The sequence below is a fragment of the Theobroma cacao genome, chromosome 6, assembly GCF_000208745.1.
Source record: "Theobroma cacao cultivar B97-61/B2 chromosome 6, Criollo_cocoa_genome_V2, whole genome shotgun sequence".
Taxonomy (NCBI): domain Eukaryota; kingdom Viridiplantae; phylum Streptophyta; class Magnoliopsida; order Malvales; family Malvaceae; genus Theobroma; species Theobroma cacao.
The window spans coordinates 20739863-20752552 of NC_030855.1; the positions used below are offsets into that span (position 1 = coordinate 20739863).

A 12690-nucleotide genomic window follows, 5' to 3' on the forward strand; every position below is an offset into this window, starting at 1 on the left:
GGCATTGTGGAGTCGAGCCATGCTGGTGGTGATGACGATTTTCAGATTCTGGGTGTATTTATCCGCAATCTGTTATTCGGAATTTCTGATTGATTGTCTGCAGAGAAGAATTCAGTACTCATCGTTAGTACGGTATCTTTAGCTTCTTTACTGTACATTTGTTTTCATTCTCACATATATGAGGCTTGTAACATAAGAACCGGGAATTAGAATTCTCTTTCATAGAAACTTTTCCGAGTTGTGCTAAAATTGCACACGTGACCAATCCTTAGCCCATTCTCCTGACAGGTTATAATGATAGCCGCTCTCTATGTGACACATCAATTAATGTTCTTCCGTGTGTCTTAGAGGAACAAACATCCGAAGATCTGAAGTTCCCAAAACCTGAAACAAAACACTTTGAGATTCAGTAAAGTGAAGAGAAAGACACGATCATGGCTAGTAGCACCGAGTTCCGAGACATGAACGATGGTTTGCATGATGATCTCAGGTACCTGATTGTGAGGCCAGAGAAGGGTGGGATTTGGGACCTGATGAGGTACTCATTGTGGGGTGACACAGAGAGTGGGGTAAGGTTCTTGGAAAGCTCAGACCAGGATTTGGTGAGTGGAGAAGCGGCTGACCGCCGTTGGGTCATTTTGGTGTCCATCGTAGCACGCAAGATCATTCACTTATTTAGCAAGCCCATGGAGTTCACTGGCTATGTGGTTGACTTCTTTCTCAATCTTATTTCTCAGAATGGCTCCATCTTTGGCTTGTTACACAACCTTCTCCATGGTAATTCTCTTTCTAATGTCTCTTTGTTCCTTTCTCTTTCAGTAAGATACACGTGTAATATTGCTTACATATATATGTCATATTTGTAAATAGATTGAAGCATGTAAAAAAGTGACAAATATTTTGTAACTAAGGTGGACTGCTGCATATGTGATTGAAGAAAAAAAAGCATTTTCAGGATTCCAATTCTGAATTTGACACTGTTTTTCAATATATCAAAATGCCCTAGACAGTTGAGATTGCCTTGATTTTGGTCGTCATTATAATAAAATATATTTTTTACACTTTGTTTAAGATTAATAATTTAATATATCATAACTGCAAATTCTGTCAAACTTATGGCGTTTATGGTTAGTAAGATGACTGTGGGATGCAGGAGACGTAGTTATACCAAAGAGAGGCACTGAGACTTTTATTAGTAGTATTGGACACTTAGATGAGCGAGTAGACCTCTACCAGGGCAAGAAGTTAGTGGAAGATTTGCATAATTCTGCTCCAGGGGAGGGAGTCAGAAAAGTTGAATTGGATGACCGAGCAACAATGGACCTATGTATGATGGCATCCAAGCTAGCATATGAGAATGCTGAAGTTATTAGGAATGTTGTGGTTCATCATTGGAAGGCAAGCCACTCTATTCCTCTTCTCTGACCTCAATTTCAATTATGTTGTTCTGGTAATCATCGATTCAATCATGAATTCTACCAACTTCTGGTGGCAACTAATGACTTTGCAATCAACACACCTGACATATGCAGATGCACTTCGTGGACTTCTACAACTGCTGGGATGGTAAGAGATGCATTCTGAATGTGAATTGTGTTAACCGGAATCTGTTGAGACTTTGGAGTTCTTTGTTTCACTTCCCTATGGATATTTCCCTGTGTACTTGATTATTTTCTTTATGCTCCCTAGAGTCAAATTTGTTTGTTTTATAGGCCCCCTTACATTTAATGGTATATTAATTCCCTCTTTGATTGGCAATCATTTATAGATTACCAAAAGGAGAAATCCACTCAAGTTTTTATGCTATGCGACAAGCCTAAGGATGCAAATCTAATATTGATCAGCTTTCGGGGCACAGAACCTTTTGATGCTGACGATTGGTGTACTGATTTTGATTACTCTTGGTATGAAATTCCAAAACTAGGAAAGATTCATATGGGATTTCTGGAGGCATTAGGTTTGGGCAACAGAGAAGATACTGCTACCTTTCATTATCACCTTCAGAAGAAGAGGACAAAGCACACCTGTTCAGAAGCTGCAGAAGTAAACTCCTCAAATGCAGATGGCCACTCTGAAAGGTCTGCTGGTATTGGTAACAAGGACATCCTGCCAGAAATGGTGGAGATGACTGCATACTATCTGGTGAGACAAAAGCTCAAGAGCTTGCTTGAAGAGCACAAGAATGCAAAATATATAGTCACTGGGCATAGTTTAGGAGGGGCTCTTGCTATTTTGCTTCCAATAGTGCTGGTGCTACATGAGGAGATGAAGCTAGTTCAAAAGTTGTTGGGAGTATACACATTTGGACAGCCAAGGGTTGGGAACAGACAGCTTGGGAGGTTCATGGAAGCTCATTTAGATCACCCGGTCCCCAAGTACTTCAGAGTAGTTTACTGTAATGACCTGGTGCCCAGGTTGCCTTATGATGATGAAAACTTCTTGTATAAGCATTTTGGGGTGTGCCTTTACTACAACAGCTGTTATATTGAGCAGGTTTTCACTTATCCCCACCTGTTTTACACCTTTTCTTAACATATTTAAATTATACCTTGTTCCCTTGATATTCTGTCAAGACAAATGGGTTTAGTATCAAATCTGGAACACCCCATGCTTTTATATTGATCCGTTGATACGCTTCACATGTTTAATTAAATTGGTAAAACTGTTTAAACTGTTGGTTGAATCAAGGTCTTATTTAACACTGCAAACTACTGCTTCCTAATTCCTATCATAAATATCATTTATGTAGATATAAATTGAAGATATCATGAAATAGGCTTGTGTTGAGTTGTATTTACTGCTTGACATGACGGTGCAACTTTTTTCTGTGATAAATGCTTCATAACCTTCATCATATTGAGTTGGCTTCTTCTTTTGTTTGTTATTGTTTACAGATAATGGATGAGGAGCCAAATAAAAATGACTTTGGGATAACACATCTGATCACGGAACATCTCAATGCGGTTTGGGAGTTAATAAGAAGTTTGACAATGGGATTCACCCATGGGCCAGAGTATAAGGAAGGATGGTTCTCCATATTTCTCAGGATACTAGGATTGGCAATGCCCGGTATAGCAGCACATTGCCCTACAGATTATGTCAACTCTGTGAGGCTGGGAAAGTTGCGCACTATTCAGATGTCCTCCTACTAAGAATCTTCTCTTCCCAACGATTTTAGTGATAAGCCTGCAAGTATTCCAATCATAAAGTAATGAGGTCAACTGGTAATTGGTGTGATAATGTTGTGCTGTCTAGTAATTTATTTCTGTTCCTAAGTAAGGTTATTTTTTTCTTCAAAAAAGAAATTTTTTCTCTTGTTTGCATTTCAGTGTGCAGTCCCTTTTTTTCGTGTATCATTATTAGCTTTGTACTTACAGTTTCTACCAGTGTACTTGTCAACTATTGAATTTGTTGCAGAAAAGATTTGATGTTCACTTCATATTCTTTGTTACTATAAAAAAGTTTCACTACTCAAATGTGTGCTAATGTGAGAATTATTGCATGAAACCTGCTGCTGTTAAACTAGGGCACCACCTCAGTTGAAAATTTTAAGTACTCGACGCTGATGAGATGAGATGAGCACTAAACCATATCAGAGTAGATGCCATAAATAGCCATATAAGAGCAGCACTTGCAGATCATGACTCAGTGTCACATCAGATAATGCTTAGTTCCAGCTCTGAACCATGAAGAATTAAAAAAAAAAAAAAGCTCATCAAAGTAAAAATTCCACTGTGTCAGGCAGCTTATTGTATTGGGATTGACCAAATATTACAAAAATTTCTGGAAATGAAAAGAAAAATATTGAAATCTCTAGACAAGTAGTCCTGTTCTATATCAAAAAATTTGCAACACATACTAAGAGATGACAGGAGTTGATCAGCCTGTTGATATGCATTGCCAGCCTTGGAAGCCAAAAGAACGAGTTCGTCATTCCGAAGAACCCTGATTCCATTTTAGTGACTCTTGAACAAATCCTGATTTCTTTTGGGATTATACGCAAAAATTCTTATGTAAGCAACTGCTGATAGATTTACGTCCACTCGAAAACTGAGTAATACAATATTCACGTTGTTGTTTAGACAGTATGAGCTGATTGGATCATATTTAAATCCAAATTCTTGAGCCTCACAACCGATTCTATGTGACCTTTGAGAGTGTGTAGCTCCCCGAGTCTGCAAAAGTTCAAGGATCATATCAACAAGCTCAATTCAAAAGATGTTCCCTGCTTAGTTTTTCAGCTAATGCAGAAGAAATTCATATATCAATATAAGCTAATGCATCAAGAAAAATCGAAGTTACCTGGCTATTTCAGCACGCCGCCTGGCCTGCTCAGCTATCAAAGAAGATCTTGATTTTCTACCATTGAAATCCAAGTCTGCAGCCATCAAGCCCTGTAGACTCCTCTGAGAAAGAACCCATTGGGCTGCCCGGTCTTCTTTCCCATAGTCTTTCTTGGAAGTAAAAGCCGTCTGTTGCATATGGAGAGAATGAAAAGGTCTCTTCAAGAAAAGATTTTATACCCTAACAAGTACGAACCGGGAACAGTACACTAACCTTTCTATCAAATAGGAGGTTCCAGGCTTCTCCACTCAAGGCGTACCGAACTGTGAACTTGATAATATCCAGAGGTATGTAGAAAATTAAACTGTACAACCATATAACACCAGCCCATCCCCATCCAATGCCGCTAATATAAGCAAAGCTGATATGTGCATACACAGCAATTAAGGTAGCCACCTGAATGAGAAGAGACACAAAATTAATGGTTTAAAACTTCGCCTGCTTTGCCATTGTTTCTTAACAGACAAATTTTGCGTAGAACTTTACCAGTTGAGCCACCACAAATGCGCACATCAAGAGAGCACCAGGCCTCTCAAGGAATGACCAACTTTGACTGCGAGTAACAAAGATGAGAGCCTGGCTGATTATGCTAACTTGCAAATATACTGCAGAGGAAATTTGCTCACTACTGTCGGATATAGACTTTACATTGAAGTGAGTCTACAGCAAAACAGATTATCAGGAAACAGAATTATTTTCCCAAAACAACGGTAGTGGGAGAGAAAGAGGAAACAAGATTATAATAAGCTCAAATACCTCGAAGAACTCAGTGTCAACTACAATCCAGTAAAATAGGACGGTAACTAAAGCAAGATAGGTTCCAATGACAACGCCAGTTGCAAATATCTCATTAAGCTTCCAACTGTCAGGCCTTGGAGATGGCTTTACTCGATCCTTAGAAATAGTCATGATAGTTCCTGATTAAAAATCCAAAATAAACTTTTCATATTTATGAAGCCCTGATGTTCCTGATTAAAAATCAAAGCAAAGGTTGTCACAGATTGAAACGTTACCGTCATTGAGGATTGCAATTATCAAAACCATGAAAGGTGGGAAGTCATATTCCCATATCAGAGCAAGAAGCACAAAACCAAGCTGCAATAGTACAGTTATTTATTAACAACAGATCAGTATTAAAACCTAACATGCAAGCAGTAAGTCCAAAAAGTAAACAGAACAGTTGGAAGTTTTTGAAAGTTATTTAACTTACCACAATACGAATAGTTATTGAGACAGCATATATCTGCACATTTCAAACAGGCTAGTCAGGTTTATCAATTTGAGAATCTAGGTATTAATAGAAGATAAATGTTTAACTTCTGACTTTCACTCCAAAATTAAGGTTTTAACAAGTTAGTGAAAGCCAACAAGGCTAGGCTTTGTTTGGTAACTATCAATTTAGTGGAAGCATATTGAAGTGTAAAAATTTGCAGTGTGACGAGCCTTTGAGGTATTTTAGTTATAATATCTCTTATCTTAAAGTCAGCCAGTGATAAGGCTATGCTTGATGATTGAGTATTACTTGTAGTCTGGGTGAGTACATTTCCTGTTGCCAGGATTTCATTACAAAAGATATAAACGCTGTTTTTATTCGGAACAAAAGATTGATACTCTACCGTGTAGTTTTTCATCCTTTGGAATATAGCTCTGCTAGTCAAGACGGCACTGACTATCACACTTAAGCCAGGCTCAGTCAAGACTATATCTGCAGCACTCCTTGCAGCATCTGTAGCATCTGCCACTGCTATTCCAATGTCTGCTTTCTTCAAAGCAGGTGCATCATTCACACCATCTCCAGTCATTCCGACCACATGCTTCTTTTCTTGTAAAATCTTTACAATTTCATACTTGTGTTCTGAAAGTTGTAAAGAAATATGAAGTCAGGGGATGAAGACATAAAAATAGGAATGACAGTAGACAGACAAATACGTGTATCTCATCAATTTTTAAGCGATTGATCTAGTCATCACTTCACCAGCAAGTACCAGAGAGCACTTACTGCAATATTATTACTCAATCCTTAGAATTTATTTCTCTAAAAGTGGTTTGCTAAATGTGATTGAATAAATATTCTTATATTTCCTGATAAATACCAGGGAATACTCCAGCAAAGCCATCTGCCTTTTCAATAAGTTCATCCACTGGAAGAGCTTCATGCTCATCTTTATCACGACCCAACAATGATGAAGAAGGATACATGTTTGTCCCCATGCCAAGTCTTCTTCCTGTCTCCTTTGCAATTGCCAACTGATCACCTATATTAGTACATACAGGACAGATTAGCATTTTTCTACAACAATGCTGCTCCTTGAGTTAAAAGCATCTTGAGTTAGTCTATGAGTTCAGCCTCAGCCTGATTTAAATCAAGGAAGTGAGGTAAATTAAGTGTAGCATGCTAGAACTGCATTTGAAACAAACACATCACATTCCATTAGATGATAACATGGACTGATCTTTTTCTTTTCAATGCCCAAAATATGCTACTGTGAATAATGTTTATGTCTTGCTCTTGAAATAAGAGGAGAATAACTTGTTATTCCAGACAGCTTATAGAAGCTCATGAAAAACACAAACTCAAAACATGTGGAGTAAATACTGCTAGACAAAGTGACTAGTCTAGTAATATTAGAAATTGATGATTTTAACCTAGCAAGCCCTTTTGAAATCATTAGTAATTCATCTGTACCTGTAATCATCTTTACACAAACTCCAAGGTTTAAGGCCCTACGAATGGTCTCAGCACTATCATGTCTTGGAGGATCAAATAAAGCCAGCAACCCACAAAAAGTCCAGGGACCTCCAGGGCTCTCCTTTGTTCTTTCTGGAACTTCCTGAGAAGATAATTATTCAAGTTAATGAACATGTTAGAAAAGAATTTGAAGAATAAGTGGAAACTCAAATCCTTGTCCTATTTTTCTGTGTCAGTACTGATATCATCGGTGACAAGTAGTTTCTGAACTAAATTTTATTGGCTTAACCACAACCTCATCCAGAAAGATAATATACCTGAAAAGCAACTCCAAGAGCCCGCAAGCCCCTTTCAGCAAATTTGTCAATGATAGCATGCACTTTTCCAGCAATCTCATTTTTCTCTCGGCAAAGACTTAGTATCTGATATTGAGGAGAAGAAGAAGAAGAAGAAGAGGAGTAAATGTCCTGCTCAGTTGCAACTTCATTAACCATAACCAAATAGCTATAGGACAGCCCAAACTAGTTTGTTAAAACAAAGCTACACCGAACTTGAGAAGAGTTAAAGGAACATAGGGGTAACACTTAAAAGTGAAAAATAAAAAGAAAATCCAATTCTAATGATAGTAAAGTGGATTTTGTTGCCTCATAAAACGTTTAGTGCAAACTTAAGCCCAAGTTAATGTAGCAAATACAAAATGTAAGGGCCAAGCATTTACAAGATTGATCAGCATTCATACTTTAGAATAAAAAACAGGGATATATTTATTGCATGGTATTTGAAGGTGATTATGCAACAGAAATAAACCATCTCTAAAAATTTATGGTCGAATTTTATCTAGTTACTTCGTCTTTGGATCTGCTTTGCTCATAGAAATATTTTTAACCTGGTTCCAATATAAACTCAAATTAGGATTATCATCTAGCAAAAATTAGCAACCAGTTATCATGGCATCGTGAGTCAACTCTCTTCATGCAGATGGGTACCTGTTCAGGAGCTCCTTTGCTGGCACGGTACCAATTACCATCAGGGTCAATGTATGTAATTGCAGTACGTTTGTCCACCGGATTAAATGGCAGAAAGTGGACTTCTTTGATATTTGCACGAGCCTGAAAATACAAGGTTTCTTTCATTCTCTGAACATAAACATCTAAAAGAAAAAACAGAAAAACAGAATTTTGAAATTGAACATTTTCTATATCTACCTCCTTTGGGTCTGAAAGCATGTTAATGATGGCTGCATCAATAGCATCCTGATTTTCCAGTCTTGATGCTCTTGCTGCAAGCAGAACAATCATGTCTTTGTCCATGTCTTTGCTAAAAACCTGCACAAGATGTGAGCTTTGCTGTTAGCCTTTATCTGAAAATTGAGGCATTGCAAGAACAGCGGAGTACATACGCTTTTATAGTAAATAAAAAGCTACATGTTCTGAATTATCAATACTGATACATCACTAGGTGTCATCTCATTTCCAAACGTTTTGCAACATCATGGCTCTCCTGCTATCGTCAAAAATGTTATTCAAATAGACTCAAATCATTTATTATTTCCTCTACGATGCGTGGATAACTATAATCCATGGATATGAAGTCAGCTATTGTACCTCAACAAGGTTTCGATCAACAGTGAGGCGATTCAAGGTCAGAGTTCCAGTTTTGTCACTGCAGAGGACATCCATTCCTGCCATTTCTTCAATTGCAGTCATCCTTTTTGTAATGGCACCCTTAAAAAATGAACCAAAACAAGAGATTTGCAAAAAAGTCACAATTAAGTATTTGAGTGTGTTGCTGTGCTATTTGTTGAATGCTTTGCTCATTTTTATAAGAAAATCATGGGCATTGAATTAGAGGCGAGAAAACAGAAACCATTCAGGAAAACCTTTAGTTACAATAACTACATTGCAGGCTTATAGCTCTCAAGAGTTGCACCTGTTGAGAGAGTCGATGAGAACCAATTGCCAGAGTAACAGATAGTACAGTTGGCATGGCTATAGGGATTCCTCCAATCAAGAGAACAAGAAGGTTGTTGATTCCATCTCTGTATGAACGGTGCTGTATAGGGAACATGACAATGATTTCAAGAACCATCCCCACAGCAATAGAGCAGATGCAGAAATTCCCAATGGAAGTGAGGACCTGAAAAAAGAATGATGCAAACTGTATCAGATTATACTTCAATTCAGTTTCATTTATTGTTTGCTTATAATTTTAGCCTGGCGTAGTGCAGTCTTTCCTTAAATATGACAAAGTTCCAAATATCTTATCAACTATTATAGAGTTCCAACCACTGTTCAGAAAATGAATGCTAAAAACTAAGATTCTAACCTACGCCCAAGAGTATAAAAATGCCACGCATACAAGTGGAATCTATTCATTACTAGAACTGTGAAGGTAATCTCATCAAGATTGATTTTAGGTAACAGTTATGGTTAATTCATTAACAAAAGGCTGAAAAACATCCTGATGAGTGCCGATGGATCATTTATGGAGGAAATTTTGGTAACAGTTAGAAATTGTTAGGCTGAAAATTATTAGTGTCCTAGGATCACCTGCTGAAAGTGTCCAATAACTTCTGTGGAGTCAACTAAGTGTGCCGCTTTTCCAAAGAAAGAGTGAACACCAGTGGCTATAACCACAGCCTCAATCTCTCCATGCTTACAAGTTGAACCAGAAAATACTTCATCTCCTGTCCTCTTGGTGACTGGAAGTGATTCTCCAGTAAGGGCTGACTGCAAACAAAAATTTTAGCATGATCTCTTCATTGATAAGAATAAATGCAAAAATCAAATAGTAATGTGATAAATATTAAAGGATAATAAAAGTGACCATGAAGCCTATCGGATGGCATGTTCTTTACTCTATAACAGGCACTTGCCTGATCAATTTTAAGAGGGTCTCCTTCAAGAAGGCGAGCATCTGCAGGGATGATGTCCCCGAGTTTTATGCTAATTATATCTCCTGGTACTAAAATAGCTGCATCTCTCTCTTGCCACTGCCCATCTCTGAGAACCTGCATAAAAAGATTGTGCAAATTGACATATTGCTTTATGCTCAAAGGCATTAAAGAAATTTATAAAGTACCAGAAGATTAGAGTTCTGTGAAAGGGTACGTAGGCATTCCTCTCCAGAGGAGGGAATGACAGATTCTTGTATGAAAATAAAATTAATGCAGACAAACGTAAATTGAGGGCACCAAAAAGAAGGGGCATACCTTTGTTTTTGGAGCCAAACGAGCCATAAGTGCTGCTGCAGCATTTCCAGCATTGTTTTCCTCTATAAAACTAATTGTTGAATTAATGAACAAAAGGCATATAATCCCTACAAAGTCCTGCCAGTCAGGACCCTGACCCTGAAACAAAGAAACAGATAAAGCTATCAGGATAACCATTAGATAACATAAGTAAACAGGAAAAAAGAACTTGAAATAGAAATTCAAGTTCTGAAAAGTGCTTAGTGAAAGATAAAACTTACTCCGCCATTAGCAAGGACAATTGCCATCACGGCTGCAGCTTCCATAACCCATGACAAAGGGTTCCACATAAAACTTAGAAACTTCAAAAACTTGTTTTCCTGCATCGGAATGGAAACTGGAAATTAGTCATCTACTCCAACTTGATAAATATGTAAATAAGCTGCTTTAGATACCAAAAATGGCTATTAAAAAGTAATGTGGCCCAAAAAAGCCAAGAAACTGGTATTTTCTATATGTTTCCCTTGCACTTTTTGGATTTGGGAAATGAAACAGTCTATGACTTTTGACATATCAGTAACAGAAACCTAGTCAATTTATGCTTATCAATGTTTACTGAACATTTGGGAGAATGAACTTTAGACCCTTTTGAAACTCCATTTGGTCAGGAAAGCTATTTTTGACTTGATTCTGTAATTTCCACTGTGCATTGTCACAGTGCTTCTACAGAAATTAAATAAACTACCTCCATATCCCAGCTCCATCCTATTAAGGATCTTTCCAATTTCAGGTCATGAATGGTTACATTTCTAATTTGACAAGATCTTAATCTAGTGATAATTTTGGAGCGCTAACAGATGACAAGATCTTACTCTAGTGCAAGCTTTGGATGTTATAAAATGGAACAGAATCTCGTTCCACTGCTGTTCTGTTCTAGGGACTCCTCTACTTGCTTGAATTACTCAAGAAATGATGAACTAATTGGAAATTGGGAACTATATATTTCCAAAATACTGGTACTTACCGGCTTCTCTTCTAGCTTATTTGGACCAAAGATAACCAATCTAGCTTCAGCATCTTCAGATGTAAGTCCCCCTCGGGATGTTCTTAGTTGCTCAAAAACTTCCTCTAGTGGTAAGCGTTCCTTTTAGAAACAGAGTGTTTGAAAAATGATTTAGTATCACACAATTCCAAATTCCAAAATGCTGAAAATGTCAGTTATCTGCTTTAGTACAGCTCACCAAATCAATCCCCTCCCGGTTGAAATTCCCGGGATCCAGCAAAGGTTTCTCAAGCTCTTCACTCATGATTCAAGCTGTAAAACAAGGAGCCAAGCCAAGATAGGCCAAGATGTTATTCATCAGCATTACACATGTTTGAACATAAATCTATCAATCGCTGCATATAATTAATTTCCATAAACAAAAAACCATATGAGATCAGGAATCATATCATTGCTGAAAAGTGAGGCAATATCATGTCCTCAAATTACCAGGTAAATTCTGTTCGGGAAACAAGTTTACCACACTACTTGCACTTTGATAAGATTCCCAGCAATAAGTTTATGCATAACCTTTCACTCAGACTGAGAATCAAACTAAATCAAATTTCTACTTTCCAAATTCCTACAAAGTCATAAAAGTTACAATGCATTCAAACTCTGTATGTTCAAAACGAAAAACTACTACTATAAACTATAAGAAATTTTCAACTTTCAGTGCCCTATGTGAAGCTACTGACCTGTCATGTGTTAATGACAGGAGTTTTGAAATAACAGCAATCAGATCGCATCACATTACAGAAAAACAACAGTAGAATTACGGATCAGAGTCTTAACAAAAGAAAAACTCATATACAACCAAATAGCTTTGAAATCAGTTTTGGCTATGAAGAACAAACAGAAGACATACTTTTATCGGAAAGCAGTGAGGGGTAATGCAGTAAAGCCTGCAAAGTGATGAGCTTCGCTTCCTCCTTTGCTTTGTTGAGGAGACTGCGAAGTAGGATAAAAGAAGCTAAGGTAGACAAGTGAAGTGAGATGCTTAAAAAGGGACAGTAAGCCATGTTTGTTTGGCTGACCAGTGGTTGGCATATCTCACGAACAACACCTGATCCTAAATCTCACGCCACCCTCTAGGTTTTTTTTTTTTCTTCTTCTGAATAGGATTGGCAAGTATTTCCAGTTCCTAGTTAGAAGCCAAGAAAGCTGAAAACCGGAAAAAGAAAAAAAGACCGTTTGCTCCAACTACCTTTCAAAACTTGCTCTTCCAAACCTAACGGTCCCTAAGACCCAAAACCCAAAGCCCAGATATGTTTGGACTTTAACGTTTTAGAGAGAGGAAAACTCTGATATGTGGACAGCTGGACATTGTAGGACATCTATCAAACAAATTAAGTAGTGGCAGATTGGGAACTGTTTGAAAAGGTCGGTGTCTCCTGCCTTGTGGGAATTTCCACGTTTATTTTA

The 12690-nt window shown here is 37.6% G+C and overlaps 2 protein-coding genes across 5 annotated transcripts; one reads left to right on the top strand and one right to left on the bottom strand.

Annotated features, from left to right (window-relative positions):
* LOC18596329 lies at positions 1 to 3710 on the top strand. Of its 4 annotated transcripts, none has more exons than XM_018123488.1 (6): positions 1 to 132; positions 351 to 777; positions 1154 to 1398; positions 1533 to 1566; positions 1769 to 2493; positions 2895 to 3710. In XM_018123488.1, exons 2-6 carry the CDS (start codon positions 435 to 437, stop codon positions 3150 to 3152), a joined length of 1605 nt encoding a protein of 534 aa, XP_017978977.1. In that variant the 5' UTR covers positions 1 to 132; positions 351 to 434; the 3' UTR covers positions 3153 to 3710. The 4 variants fall into 4 exon arrangements, with proteins under 4 accessions (XP_017978977.1, XP_017978976.1, XP_017978975.1 ...); XM_018123487.1 differs by having other exon boundaries at positions 1 to 127; XM_018123486.1 differs by having other exon boundaries at positions 1 to 123.
* Positions 3722 to 12365, bottom strand: LOC18596330 (ATPase 10, plasma membrane-type). Its single transcript, XM_007024737.2, has 22 exons — positions 12134 to 12365; positions 11465 to 11538; positions 11248 to 11367; positions 10505 to 10603; positions 10245 to 10382; positions 9909 to 10043; positions 9583 to 9762; positions 8963 to 9169; positions 8638 to 8757; positions 8239 to 8358; positions 8020 to 8142; positions 7351 to 7455; positions 7031 to 7175; positions 6438 to 6599; positions 5961 to 6199; positions 5555 to 5587; positions 5358 to 5439; positions 5101 to 5261; positions 4831 to 5004; positions 4558 to 4740; positions 4303 to 4472; positions 3722 to 4175 (listed from the first exon to the last, which is right to left on the bottom strand). The coding sequence occupies exons 2-22, from the start codon at positions 11528 to 11530 to the stop codon at positions 4079 to 4081; spliced, it is 2859 nt and encodes a 952-aa protein (XP_007024799.2). The 5' UTR covers positions 11531 to 11538; positions 12134 to 12365; the 3' UTR covers positions 3722 to 4078.